The 12,912-nt window shown below is 41.7% G+C and overlaps 1 protein-coding gene across 1 annotated transcript; it reads left to right on the top strand.

The window, feature by feature from the left end:
• The first annotated feature begins 3,188 nt into the window (after positions 1–3,188).
• On the top strand, positions 3,189–12,687 carry gckr (glucokinase (hexokinase 4) regulator). Its single transcript, XM_086044266.1, has 19 exons — positions 3,189–3,211; positions 3,340–3,489; positions 3,561–3,629; positions 3,701–3,769; positions 5,636–5,709; positions 5,827–5,893; positions 5,981–6,034; positions 6,122–6,216; positions 6,591–6,696; positions 6,805–6,923; positions 8,215–8,313; positions 8,419–8,516; positions 8,631–8,707; positions 9,062–9,158; positions 9,237–9,340; positions 9,709–9,786; positions 9,894–10,034; positions 11,073–11,207; positions 11,273–12,687. Exons 1-19 carry the CDS (start codon positions 3,197–3,199, stop codon positions 11,384–11,386), a joined length of 1,761 nt encoding a protein of 586 aa, XP_085900392.1. The 5' UTR covers positions 3,189–3,196; the 3' UTR covers positions 11,387–12,687.
• The last annotated feature ends 225 nt before the right edge of the window (positions 12,688–12,912 follow it).

Genomic DNA, 12,912 nt, shown 5'->3' with positions numbered 1-12,912 from the left:
GTTCGGATCGGTCACGGATTTTGAGCCACGGATCGGATCGCTTTTTGGATTAGCAAAAAAAAAAAAAAAATTTAAGAGGTAAATAGAGCTTTGTCTACACTTATTTAATAAAACTTTTGTCCATAAAAAAAAACTGTGTAATATGTCCGTTTAGGATTTAACACGACTTAATGCAATATAAGGCAGAATATATTCTTATTTTGTAAATGGTACAGTGTACAGGTTTGAGTGCTGACAGTGACTCTGCAGTTGTTTTGAATAACAGCATTAACTTTATACAGTATTTGACTTTAAAGCAACACTGTGTCATATGTCCGTTTTTGTTGATTATGGTGGCGCTATGTGGACAAAAGCGTTAGTGTTTTGACAAAAGTCAACCTCATTTCCCATGAGCGCCAGCACATAGTGTCGTGAAATCCTGAGCTCTCGCTGGCCTGTAAATTGGACTGAATTACATTTCTATTTCCAGTGACTGTGTGAAAGACGAATAGTGATGAGGTAATTAATCAAATTGTGTTTAAACAAAACGTTGTTTTTTTTGTTTTTGTTTTGGGGCTTCTGCCATGACACAAGTAATAGCAAAAGTTGTGAAAAAAAATGATTAAGGTAGAATTATTTCCCAGTGCTGCTCATTGACTGTACAGTACTGTACAGTGTTGTGTGTGTGTGTGCGTGTGAGAGAGTGAGAGATCGTGCTACGGGAATAATTATGTGGCTGTGTTAACGTGAAAGATGACTGTTAGAAGATGATTCCTGATGAAGGTCATGGCCAAAGTAATTACATACACTTCTGATACAATCCTTTTCTCTCTGCCAGCAAGTTATTCATATTTTCCCCCTCTCAGCTTGCAATAGTGACTAGCCTCACTATTGTCATGGCATCCACAGGTGTGTAATTGATGATCTTGGATCTGAATCTTGGGAGTACATCCCAACCGATTTGTTAGAAACACTTGAGTTTAATTTCAGAGTCAATATTTTCTACTGGGGCGGCACGGTGGTCGACTGGTTAGCACGTCCGCCTCACAGTTCAGAGGTCGTGGGTTCGATCCCGGCTCCGGCCTCCCTGTGTGGAGTTTGCATGTTCTCCCCGTGCCTGCGTGGGTTTTCTCCGGGCACTCCGGTTTCCTCCCACATTCCAAAAACATGCATGGTAAGTTGATTGGATACTCTAAAATTGCCCCTAGGTGTGATTGTGAGTGCGGTTGTTTGTCTCTGTGTGCCCTGCGATTGGCTGGCAACCAGTTCAGGGTGTCCCCCGCCTACTGCCCAAAGACAGCTGGGATAGGCTCCAGCACGCCCCGCGACCCTTGTGAGGAGAAGCGGTACAGATAATGGATGGATGGATGGATATTTTCTACTGTGTTTTCTATTCTCTATTCAAAATACTCCCCAATGTTTTGTATGAGAATAAAAATGTGTGCATTTTCCAGTTCAGGGTCACAGGGAACGGTGTATAGGTGACTTGTGAGTGAGATGTGGTTTACACACTTGGCTGGCCACCTGCCAGTCAGATGGTGACTGTGAGATTCCCCAGTTTTGCGTGATTTTTTTGTTCTCAAATGAATGACATTGCAGCTCCAAATCAAAATTCCAGATCAACAGATACATTCTCACATGCTGCCTATTGAATTGTGATGCTGCGACAAAGGGAGGCTCCTGGATTACTCACTGATAAGTAAATGTGACAAGATTCAAAGGACAACCTCATTCTTGATAGGAATCATCAGGAGTTTTCATCTGGTCCGTGACTGTAGAAACACAAAAGATGTAATTACTCAAATCCGGGAGGGAAAATCTTTGGAACTGATGGTACTTTGCCTAAATGAAGATGTGATCTGATGTCCGTCAAAAGGTTTGTTGATACATCATTTAGAGCCATGATTCTAAACTGGTGGGTCGGAACCCAATAGTAAAAAGGTATTGGTGGAAAAATAGTAAAAACTTAAAAGAGGGTTCCCAGATTATGCCGGTACCAACGAACGACATTCCAAGGTGCGGCGCACAATGAACTAGAGAATTTGTGTCTCGCAGCATAAGAAAGCATGCTAAGTTACTGGTTTGTATTCTTATTTGTTGTTTTTAATTTGGTTAATTACTTGGATTTTGTCATTAACTAGTACTACTTGCTGACTCTAAAGTTATGTATAACGATAACAGTTTACAACATTTATTTGTCACGTGAGGATCGGGATTTGGACCAATACGCAGATGTGACACGGAAGGGGAAAAGTAAAGGTTTTTGTCAGCAAAAATTCAAAGTAACTACAGTACAGAGAGCAGGACTGAACGAATTCTGACTGGGAGAAAGCTTGCATCCTCACTGGAAGAAGGTTTGACGCACTGACAATGTGTCACTGAGTAACTCAAATTTATAAGCTGTAAGACATCAGGCCTATCTGACGTAAAGGACAAAGCATAAAAGGACCATAGCAACTGATACATCACGTACCAACCTTTCACAACAGTAGAAAGAATTGAATTTATATTATTTATATTCGATTTACAAACAAAAAGTGCACGACAATGGGTGGGTAAATGGGGAGTCATGGCTCAGTGGAAGAGTGTTTGTCTCCCAACCTGGAGGTTGAGGGTGTGATCGCTGGCCATTGTGACCATGTCAAAGTATCCTTGAGCAAGATACTGAACCCCCAGTTGCTACTGATGCTGCCTCATCAATAGGTAGATGAGGTACAGTCAGTGTGAACAGCTTTGAGTACCAAAGGTAGAAAAGTGCTATACAAGTGACACCCCGTTTACCATAAACAAGCAGGAGAACCCAAACTTTTGCAGTGGTGTTGAAATTAACTGTATGATGAAGTGCGCTTCTTATATTTTGTTTACGTTCTTTGGTTGCATGGGCGGAGCAAAATATTATTATACAGTATATTATTGCTCTGTGCAGTTCAACACCACTGTAAACTGACATCACACTAATAAGCAAACTGTTAAATGAATGCCTCTCTGGCAGTTCTAGTATCGGATCTTATTAGATAATGCAGGAGGTGGACCTTGTTTTGTGATCAGACAGTATAACAGAGCTCGAACTGGACTGGAGCTTTCCACACTTCCTTTTGCCACACTCATCTCAAAGGTCTATTTGTGGACTTTGTTACTGTAGAACAATCTGGGCACTGCCATGTCTACGTTGTATACCTCAGTGACAGAATTTGGCCGATCCTGTTCACTCTCCACGATGCATGAATGGGAGGTAGGAATATTATCGAATCTCCACAGTAATGCCAAAATATTCATTTTCTATTCTCTTTTTGTGTTAGTGATGGGATTATTCTTAAGAAAAATAGGCCCCAGTAACTTAAAACAAACTGTTTTCACCAGTCATCAGATTACGAGCCCTCACTTCCTGTTTCGGAGAAGTCAAACCCCCTGACACGGGACATTGACCGAGCTTCACCTAGTCGCATTGTGAGGATGTTGCAGAACTGTGACGCCGAGATGTTTCGCAAAGAGACAGGAAGCACTTACCTGGTTAGTCAAGTAACAACAGAGTGTATTGAAAGTCTTTGAAACAGTAGAAATGCATTTCAATGTTGTTTTAGACGCTTTTTTGTGACAAAGTGGTGAAAACCATGATGCAGGTGGCCGAGATAGTGGAGCTCATCCTCAAGGTATCGCCCCACTTGTGTTCTCGTTCCATGTTTCACTACTGTGACGTGTAAGCGCATCCTTTGTTTCTTAGGAGCCAAAGGACAGCCTTGTTGTCTTGAGTGGCTGCGGAACTTCTGGTCGCTTGGCTTTCCTCGTGGCGGTAAAACATTCATTAGTCAACATTACACTGAATGTTGACATTTTTATTAGCTCCAGAGGTGGTTATTTTACTAGAGTTTGACAGTCAATCATTCATCATCCGTCAGCAGCCTGGGTACCCGTCCGTCCTCCGTCAACCCGTCATTGTTTCAAGCCAAACCAAACTGTAATGGTCTGTCGGTCAGTCCGTCATGTCATTTTAACCATGCTTCCGTCAGTAAAGGTCACCGGTCCACCAGTCCGTCAATCGTCAATCCGTAAAAAAAAAAAAAAAAAAAAAAGAGAAAAAAAAAGTCCAACAGATGAAAAATCCATCAAGCCATTATCTGAAGCAGTCTGATTAAAATGATAAATGGAGTGCACTATCTGCATCATACTATGTCGGTGTATGCTCAAATAAGATTAAAGTGCCTGATAGACCAAACCGACGTCGGAGGTGGTGATGCGTCGTGGCGTCTGAATGCGCCGTCTGTTTGGTGTAGTGGCCACCGTCGTAGTGTCGTAACCCGTCTGTAAGCGTCTCGGGGGCAGTTACGCATGTTGAATCGGCGTCGCCAGTCGTGACATTTGGTCACTTTGATTGGCTATTAGCTAGCAAATCAGCGCTCGGAGCACCAACGGGAAGTGACAAATGCGGAAAAACAGTGAGCACGCCTCCGTTGCCTTAATCTTCTTACAAGTACAAGAGCGAGGGTTGACAATGTAAGTATTTCACAATACCGTGTCAAGAACGGGATGGTTTACTTCGCGTGGGAGTTCATCGTGAGCGGAGAATATAGCTGAATATATTGTTTACGTCTTTATAATCCGCCCCTGGCTAACAGCTTTCCGGTTGGAGTTTTCTAACCATGAGAATGAAGTAGATCTTTCACAGCTGACTTGTTTTCTGAGTCTGAGCCGTGATTGGTCGTTGTGAGCAGTTTTCAGTCGACAGCAGACAAAATGGCTAAAAATGAGTGCTTTTTGCTGCTTAACTTATATTCCACAAATGCAAAATTAATCAGAATGCCGTGTTTCAACTATTGGGCCTGCTGGGAACATATTCTTGAAAAAAATATGTTTGGGTTGACTTCCGCTTTAAGTGGGAGCCTGCTGCCGCTTTCACTCTCAAAAGATCTACTTCAAGTTTTGCTTACCTTAACCAGAATCCCATGTCGCATTGCTGCAAACACACCCATATGTGCCATCCAATTGACTGGCAACCAGTCCAGGGAGTAACCTGGTTTAGTCTGTTTTGTTCACTGCTCCTCGACACGGGCGTATCAAATTCATTTTCACCTAGTGTGAGGGGTGTACTCACTTTTGTTGGCAGCCATTTAGACATTAACATTTCCACTGTTCCCCAAGACACTGGCTAGTTTACAGTGTGGCAAAAGCGTCCAGTGTTGTGCCGTGAAAAAATATAATGAAATATTTACATGAATCAGAGGTGTGTACACAACTTTATGAGATATTGTATGTTTTTAACAAGGGATTGAATTATAAAACAGTTGTTGGTTGATTTATGTTAAAGGATGCTTGTAATAGATATGTAAAAACTGAAGAGAATGTAAAATTTGGTACAGTTTTTCTTCCTAAAAGAGAAGAACATATCCATTGAACAGGAAACATGAAATAGAAACATTTTATTTGCTTTAGTGGGCCGCATAAGATAATGTGGCATGATGCTTGGAGTTTGACACCTTTGCTCAAAAGTACTGACAAGCATTTGCATGCTATCTTAGAATAGCTACAGTTTTATGTACTGTAATGTATTCATCTTCATTCCTTTATTAGACATTCAGCGTCCGCTGAGGGAAGTGCAATTTCCTGTTGGGACTTCACAATGGAACAATGCTATGACGTCACAGTGTGTGCTTGTGTTTAGTCAGGGTTCAACAAAGCGCTGAAGGAGATGAACCAGAGTGAGGTCTATGCATACATTATCGCAGGAGGCGACAGGTGTGTGTCACTCACTCACTCACTCACTCACTCACTCACTCACTCACTCACTCACTCACTCACTCACTCACTCACTCACTCACTCACCCACTCACTCACTCATTTTAATGTTTTAAGAGCGCTGCTTTCCTCTCAAGAGGCCCCGGAAGATGACCCCCACCTTGGCATGCTCTGTCTTAAGAAGGTGAGGAGTGTGATGGAAAATATGTCCAACATGTCTGTCGTCATGCTTCGGCAATGAGTCATTGCATTTTTTTTTAAACCTCACCAGGTGTGCAAGGGGAAGAAGAGGGTCTTGTTCATTGGGATATCCTGTGGACTCTCTGTGAGTCTGACATTTAAGACAGCCTTTGGGATGTTTACGCCATCTTGATTTTGTATCTTTTTTTGTTTGTAATTGATGTACACGTAGGCTCCATTTGTGGCAGGTCAGTTGGAGTTCTGCTTGAGGCACCCGGATGTTTTCACGCCTGTTTTAGTTGGTTTTAACCCTGTACATCAGGCACGGTGTGTATGCTTTGATGTATTCTATACACTCATTGGTCACAACATTATGAATGACATTCCAGATGAGGGATAAGAAATTCTGCAAAATACAACAATGCTAAATTTGGTACTTTCAGAGATGTAATATTTTAACAATAGGTTTATAATTTTTCATTTTGTTGTTGTATAGAGTGCACTGTATCATACTGTGAGTTTTTTCTGCTATTTGATTACCGGTAACTTATTTACCTACATGCGTGAGGCCGAGTCTCACATGCATGCTACAGCTCTGTCCTTCCCTCATGTAGGTGTGCCAGGTCTTGTGAGTATTTGGGCACGGTCTACCTTTGTTCTAGGACATCTTTATACATAATTGTGAAATAATCTCTGTGCAGTAATGAGCCGACACCAAGCTGCACGTTCACTTTCCTGAGTGTAGTCCAAAGAATGCAGGCGCTCGCCAACAGTCGAAGGGCCTTCCTCCTCAACCCATCAGTTGGGGTGAGAGGCGGTCACTGATACTAATCACCATATTCTCCGGTCAAAATTAGAAGATTTAATGTGTGTATGTGTGCACCTCCCCTGTGCCTTGTGTACGTTTGAGTTCAGCCAGAGGCCATCAGTGGTTCTTCCAGGATGAAAGGAGGCAGTGCAACTAAGATGCTCTTGGAGGTCATCCTGTGTGCTGCTCATGCTGCCGCTTTCTCCTGTGCAGCCATCACACACCAGTAAGCAACTGTGAAGCCGCTGCCATTACTTCGCTTCTGTGCATCCTCAAACTGCAGCCCCAGTTATAGACATATTAAAGTGACTAAACTGCCAGTGTCAATTAAATCACATTATATAGTAAAGACCTTTTTTTTGTAGCCCTTGTATTGGATCTAATTCTATTGTGAGTGGAACCAATGTGGGTGGTATAAGGACTAACCTGTTACATAATGAGGCAACAGTAGCTCATCTGTAAGCACTTGAGCTTTGGAGACAGAGGGTCACAAGCACCAAAAATTAAATGGAAACTAACTCTGCTAAATTGGCGCAACACTGTCCCCCCTCATCAATCTGGTAACTCCGCTTGCATGCCTGCATGTGTGTAAATTGGTTCTCTGTGGAGTGTGCAAAACAAAAATTACACAGCAAAGTGTGAATTGAACTTCGCCTTGAGGGATTATAGTAAATGTAATTTGCAAAAATAAGGATTGAATAAAATCTTAAAAACCAAACAAAATTGAAATTGAGAATGAATGCACTGTTATTTCAAAAGAAGAAGAACAACAACATTTGGGCTGTGTAATGTGCAGTGCATTAATCACACATCCTGACAGGCAGCTTATTGAAATGTGACAAAAGCATGACCTTTGTGCTGTGACCTCAAGTAGCCTCATAGGACCAAGTGATGCGGTGACCTCATGCAGTGTCTTGAGTGAGTCTCTGTGAAAAATTCCATTCTGATTCATTCTTTGTGACAACACATTCTAGTCTTGTTTTCTATTTTTATACTGACTTTAATGTTTCAGTGAAATGTGTAACGAAAAAGAGGGAAGAAGGCGTATGTTGCTGCATGCACTCCTTGGTGAGGTGGTTTGTACCCTGACAGTTGTTCATGCTATATATATAATACCCACTGGAAAATTGATACAGTCCGATTAATTAAATCTAATTTTTCACACCACAGGAGGGAACAAATTATCCGTGTTTTTGTTGTGTTACTGGCCTCTAGTGGTCAGTACGGTGGCAGCGTAGTAGTCCAGGGTTAAGCTCAGGCACATATTTTATAAAACAAAAAGAAAATCTCATCGGCGCAATACAAAACAGCAATGTTGCCAAACGTGGATTAACAGGTTAATTGACATCTAGTGGAAGAGTTATTAACTGTTAATTATGAAACGGAACAATTTTCCAAGGCACCTGAAGATCTCAAATTGCACACAAATGTGCCAGGGCACACTGGTTGGGAACCACTGCTGTAGCCTGTTTTTTATGTGTTTACAAGTGAATGCTCCTGTTTCTTCTTTCCATTAGGTTCATCTTGCAACACCTGAACGCATATGAGAAAACAGTAGAGGTCACATACGCTCAGAGTACGGCCATAGCTGGTTTGGTGGCTGCAGCTGGGCAGAGGTCAGTCAGTCAAACACAATTATTCTTTGAACAACACAAACAACTGCAAATGTCCAACTAATAGCAAATACCTGGCTGCATAAAGGATGTTTGTGCGTGTTACAGTTTACTCTGTAAGAAACGTGTGTGTTACTTGGGCTGGGGCAGCCTGGCTGTGCTGGGCCTCATTGATGCCAGTGAGTGTGAGCCAACGTTTGGAGCAGGTGAGCAGCATTGCCACAGTCTAGTACACAATAGTAATCACAAATGTGTTGCAATGCAACGGATTTTGGAAAACAGTCTGCACGCTACTTATTGTCTTTGTGTGTGTGTCGTAGCCTACGGGGATATTCAAGCTTTCATAAGTGGAGGATACAGAGCGCTCAACAACAATGAGGGTTCCATTGCTTTGCTGGTATATATGAGGGGCAACTGTTGCGGGGTTCTCTTTAACCTCATCACAAAGGAATGGCGTAGTCAAAAAATGTGTGTGCCAATCCTCCAATCAAATTATACAGTGTCTTAATAATAAACAAAAGATACAATCCAATGCAATGTAATGTAATGTTGCATGGCAGTAAAGTCACACAGTGGGAGGGATTGAACATTTCATCATGCCGATGGCATTTATGTGAGTTTTACAAAGACTTAAAATATGTGAAATTCTGTTAAATCAAATTACAATGAAATACAGCTCTTATTCTGATGTTTCATGACCCACTTCATTGATGGTGATAACCGCAGACATTTCTGTAATTTCTTGATTTAGGGTCCCCAGTTTTGCATTGCAAGTGAAGAGTTTTTGCTTCACATCCTACCCACTCTTGATGAACAAGACACCGTCATTCTCATCTACACACATACTGGTAAAAGACTGTGCCAGAGCTTGACTGCGGTCTGTAGCCATCCATTCTCTTCATACACCGGATGTCTTCTTTTCTCAGACAATATCCCTGAAGTGATGAACGTAGCCCAGCGAGTGAGGGAAAAGATGTGTAACCTCCATGCTATTTATCACCTGTCTGACGGAGCCGATGCTGGTTTTCAAGTTGGTTACCGCCCTACCTAAAATTCGATTTACTGACATACAGTATGCAGTACATACTGTCCCTGTCCTTAAGTCTGTCTTTCTACCTAGCTAGCTCTTTTCTGCTTACATTTCCTACACTGCACAACATTATAGCCTCATGTACTTGCCAACCAACCACCCCATCAATCTCAACTATTTACTGAATGTACCCAATCTACCATTCGTATGCTAAGGCTACCTGTCGCCTGCCTGCCTGCTTAACGACCTCCTACTGTACATACTGTACCTCTCTACCACCCTGCCTACCCTAGCTTTTAATGCTTCCTTAACAATCGTTCTACCTTAATATACATAATTTACTACCCAGCGTTCTTTACTCTTTGCAGGATGAAATAAGTAGATTGTGTATGTCCACGTTAACCTTTTCTTGGCCATTACCTACTTCTGGAAGTCTACATCACATGGTACAGCACTCGCTCACTCACTCACTCACTCACTCACTCACTCACTCACTCACTCACTCACTCACTCACTCACTCACTCACTCACTCACTTTTCTGTTGTGCGGCAGTGGGAGTTGTCCACCAAATTGGTGCTAAACGCTGTGAGCACGGGAGCGCACATCCTAAAGGGCAAGGTTTTCCACAACCACATGATCGACTTGCAAGTCACCAACAGCAAACTTTACCGCCGAGCCAAACATTTAATCCAGGTATCAAATTACATCAGCAATCACGCATTTGATGAATTGAGATTGGGTTACTGTGAGTGGATGTTTTTTTTTCTTTTTTAATATGGTCTGGGACTGGGATGGGAGTTTGTCTGTGTGAGAGGGATGAGACAAGAGTAAAAATCCACTCCCTTGCAGAGATCGGATGTAACAAAATACAAATACTTCGTTACTGTACTTGAGACGTTTTTTTCCAGTACTTAATAATTCACAGAGTATTTATTTCTAACTTTATATGTTACATTTTATCACCAGTATCTGTACTTTTTACTCTATACATTTTCAAAACAGGGTCGTTACTTTTGTTTTACATGATGCATGACCATTAAAAAATAAATTAGACCAATGTTCGTGGCTCCACCAATCATATTAGACTGGTTAGAAGGGTTACACCGGGTCCCGGACATCCCAGCTCCTAGCTCTATCTCAAACTATGACATCACCCGAGAAGACGCTATGTTACCCGGTACCCGCTACAGAAGATAATTTAATTGGAAGGTGAGAAGAAGTAAAATGATCAATGACGTGGAGTGTTTCAATGTTGAAAATGTCAATAATATGGGCTCAACTCAGAACGAGCCAGTCAGCAGCTGGCTGACGCCCAGCCATGGGAGAAAACAGAAAATATATTGTGGTAAAACTAAATGATTACCCTTTCGTTTATATAAGTTATTCTACTTTTATTCAAGTACATAATTTCAGTACTTTTCCCCCATCTCTGCTCCCTTGTCACCCTTTAACCTCGATATAAACCTCTGTCTGGTGCCCACTCTTTACAAAAAAATACACGTGCACACACGCAAGGCACCCCCCATACACCCCCCCCCCCCACACACACACACAGTTTTTATGTTGTTTGACACTGGCGCCTTCACTTCCCAGTGCTTCAGCTTGTCAGTTTTCAATTGATCCAAAACTTGAGCTACATTTTTTTTAATATCTTGAAGAGCTGCATGAGTATACAGAATATGAAAGTGACAACAGTGATGGCACCAAATTCCGACTGTCTTCTTGTGCTAGAAATTGTCTGGTCATCCTGAGGCCCAGTGTGAGGAGGCTCTTCTGAAGGCTATCTACCAGGTGGACCACCTAACTGAGGACATTACCTCCTGTCACATGGCCACACACACGGACACCGGCAGAGAAAGGACAAAGGTAATCAAATGACAGAAGACAAGAGGAATGTTGCATGTCATATTTCCTCCTTTTTTTGTGAACAGGTAGTGCCTATGACCTTGGTCTCACTGCTGACTGGTTGCTCTCCCGAAGAAGCAAGGTCTCGCCTGGATTTGCAGCCAATCATACGGAAGGCTGTGGAGGCATGTCTGCAGTAACGTCCAAGATATAATATTCAGCAACAAATTACAGGAGCCCTTTTTTATGTCCACAAATTAGCACAAATGAAGATGCGGCTTGTTTACAGATTTTCCCAGTCCCAGAATCCCAGGAGCGTCATGTTGTCATCTATTTTTAGTGTGTTTTTATGCACTACAAATGCATCTATAATTTATAATTTTTTTTTTTTTTTTGCTGTGCTTCATCTGCACACATCGAAATATTTGCATGAGTATTCAGATCTACTACGCTTCAGCGCCCACCATCAACATGCCAAAAACGCAACACCTTCCTTGTGCTGTGGCAATAGCAATAATATGATGGTCTTGTGGCCTTTACCTCTAGCGTGCTTGTCTTGTTATAATGTTCTTTCTAATAATCTCCCAAGACAACTCTCTCCTTTGCTTCGTGTGGTTTATGTTTCGTGTGGTAAACAGAATGTCACCAACCAAATAAATAAATAAACAAATTGGCCAACTGACTGATTACAATAGGGGTGTCCAAACTCTGTCCTCAAAGGCCGGTGTACTGCCTGTTTTCGATCTATCAATGCTGCAACACACCTGATTCAAAAGATCATGATTGTTATTGAGCTTCTTAAGAGCTTGCTGATCATTTGAATCAGGTGTGTTACAGCAGGGAGGGCTGGAAAACGCGCAGGAAAGCAGCCTTTGAGGACCGGAGCTGGATTACACGGTTGAAAACATTTGTAATGATAACAGTGGGAAACAATTGGTTTTTTTTTTTAAATCTGTTGAGTTAGGTTTTTATGCTGGTTACTTAAAACTGAAATTGGCATGCTGATTCCAAAATTGCAGTCTGTTTTTTTCTAGCATGTTTGAAGTTTTTCCTCCACAGCTTACCCTCCGGATAATCAAAATTCCACTGATTAGCTGTAGTAAGACTAGTAAGAAGAGCTGATTACGATTGGATTCATCAACAGCTATGTGGCAACTTGTTTGTGCAGTCACAATTGAGACAGGGCGGTGAGAAGTGTGTACAGCTCCCAATAGGTCAGTGCTATTAACACTGTATCTGCAAACAGAAAGCTATCATAACAGGAATTAAGAGGATTAGTGCTAGCTTTTATCCTAACCTTATAACCATGGGCAAACACTGTTTAAAAAAAATGGAGTGGTATATACTTGGAAAAAAGTTAGGAAAGTTTTTTCACTCAGAAATTCAAAGTCATTTTACTTGCATATTCTCAGTTAACTAAACAAGAATTGTTTGTCTGTCTCTGATCTCCTTGGGCAGTTCCTTTGACCTCATGATTCTCATTTGCTGTGACATGCACTGTGAGCTGTAAGGTCTTATATAGACAGGTGTGCGCCTTTTCGAATTAAGTCCAATCAGTTTAATTAAACACAGCTGGACTCTAATAAATGAGCAGAACCATCTCAAGGAAGAGCTGAAGAAATGGACAGCATGTGAGTTAAATGTGAATGTTTTTTTGCAAAGGGTCTGAATAATTATGACCATATGATATTAAAGTTTTTCTTTTCATAAATTTGCCCCAAAAAAT

This window comes from Filicampus tigris, chromosome 1 (genome assembly GCF_054856515.1).
Source record: "Filicampus tigris isolate MCC_2025a chromosome 1, RoL_Ftig_1.0, whole genome shotgun sequence".
Lineage (NCBI taxonomy): Eukaryota > Metazoa > Chordata > Actinopteri > Syngnathiformes > Syngnathidae > Filicampus > Filicampus tigris.
The sequence above is the reverse complement of the archived record's forward strand: the minus strand, read 5'-3'. Positions and strand labels throughout refer to the sequence as shown.

Bases quoted from the DNA above. Each gene is read 5' to 3' on its own strand.
- gckr (XM_086044266.1), top strand. The intron at 3,630-3,700 runs GTATCGCCCCAC...TTTGTTTCTTAG, and splicing joins TAGTGGAGCTCATCCTCAAG to GAGCCAAAGGACAGCCTTGT. The intron at 6,035-6,121 runs GTGAGTCTGACA...ATGTACACGTAG, and splicing joins GGATATCCTGTGGACTCTCT to GCTCCATTTGTGGCAGGTCA.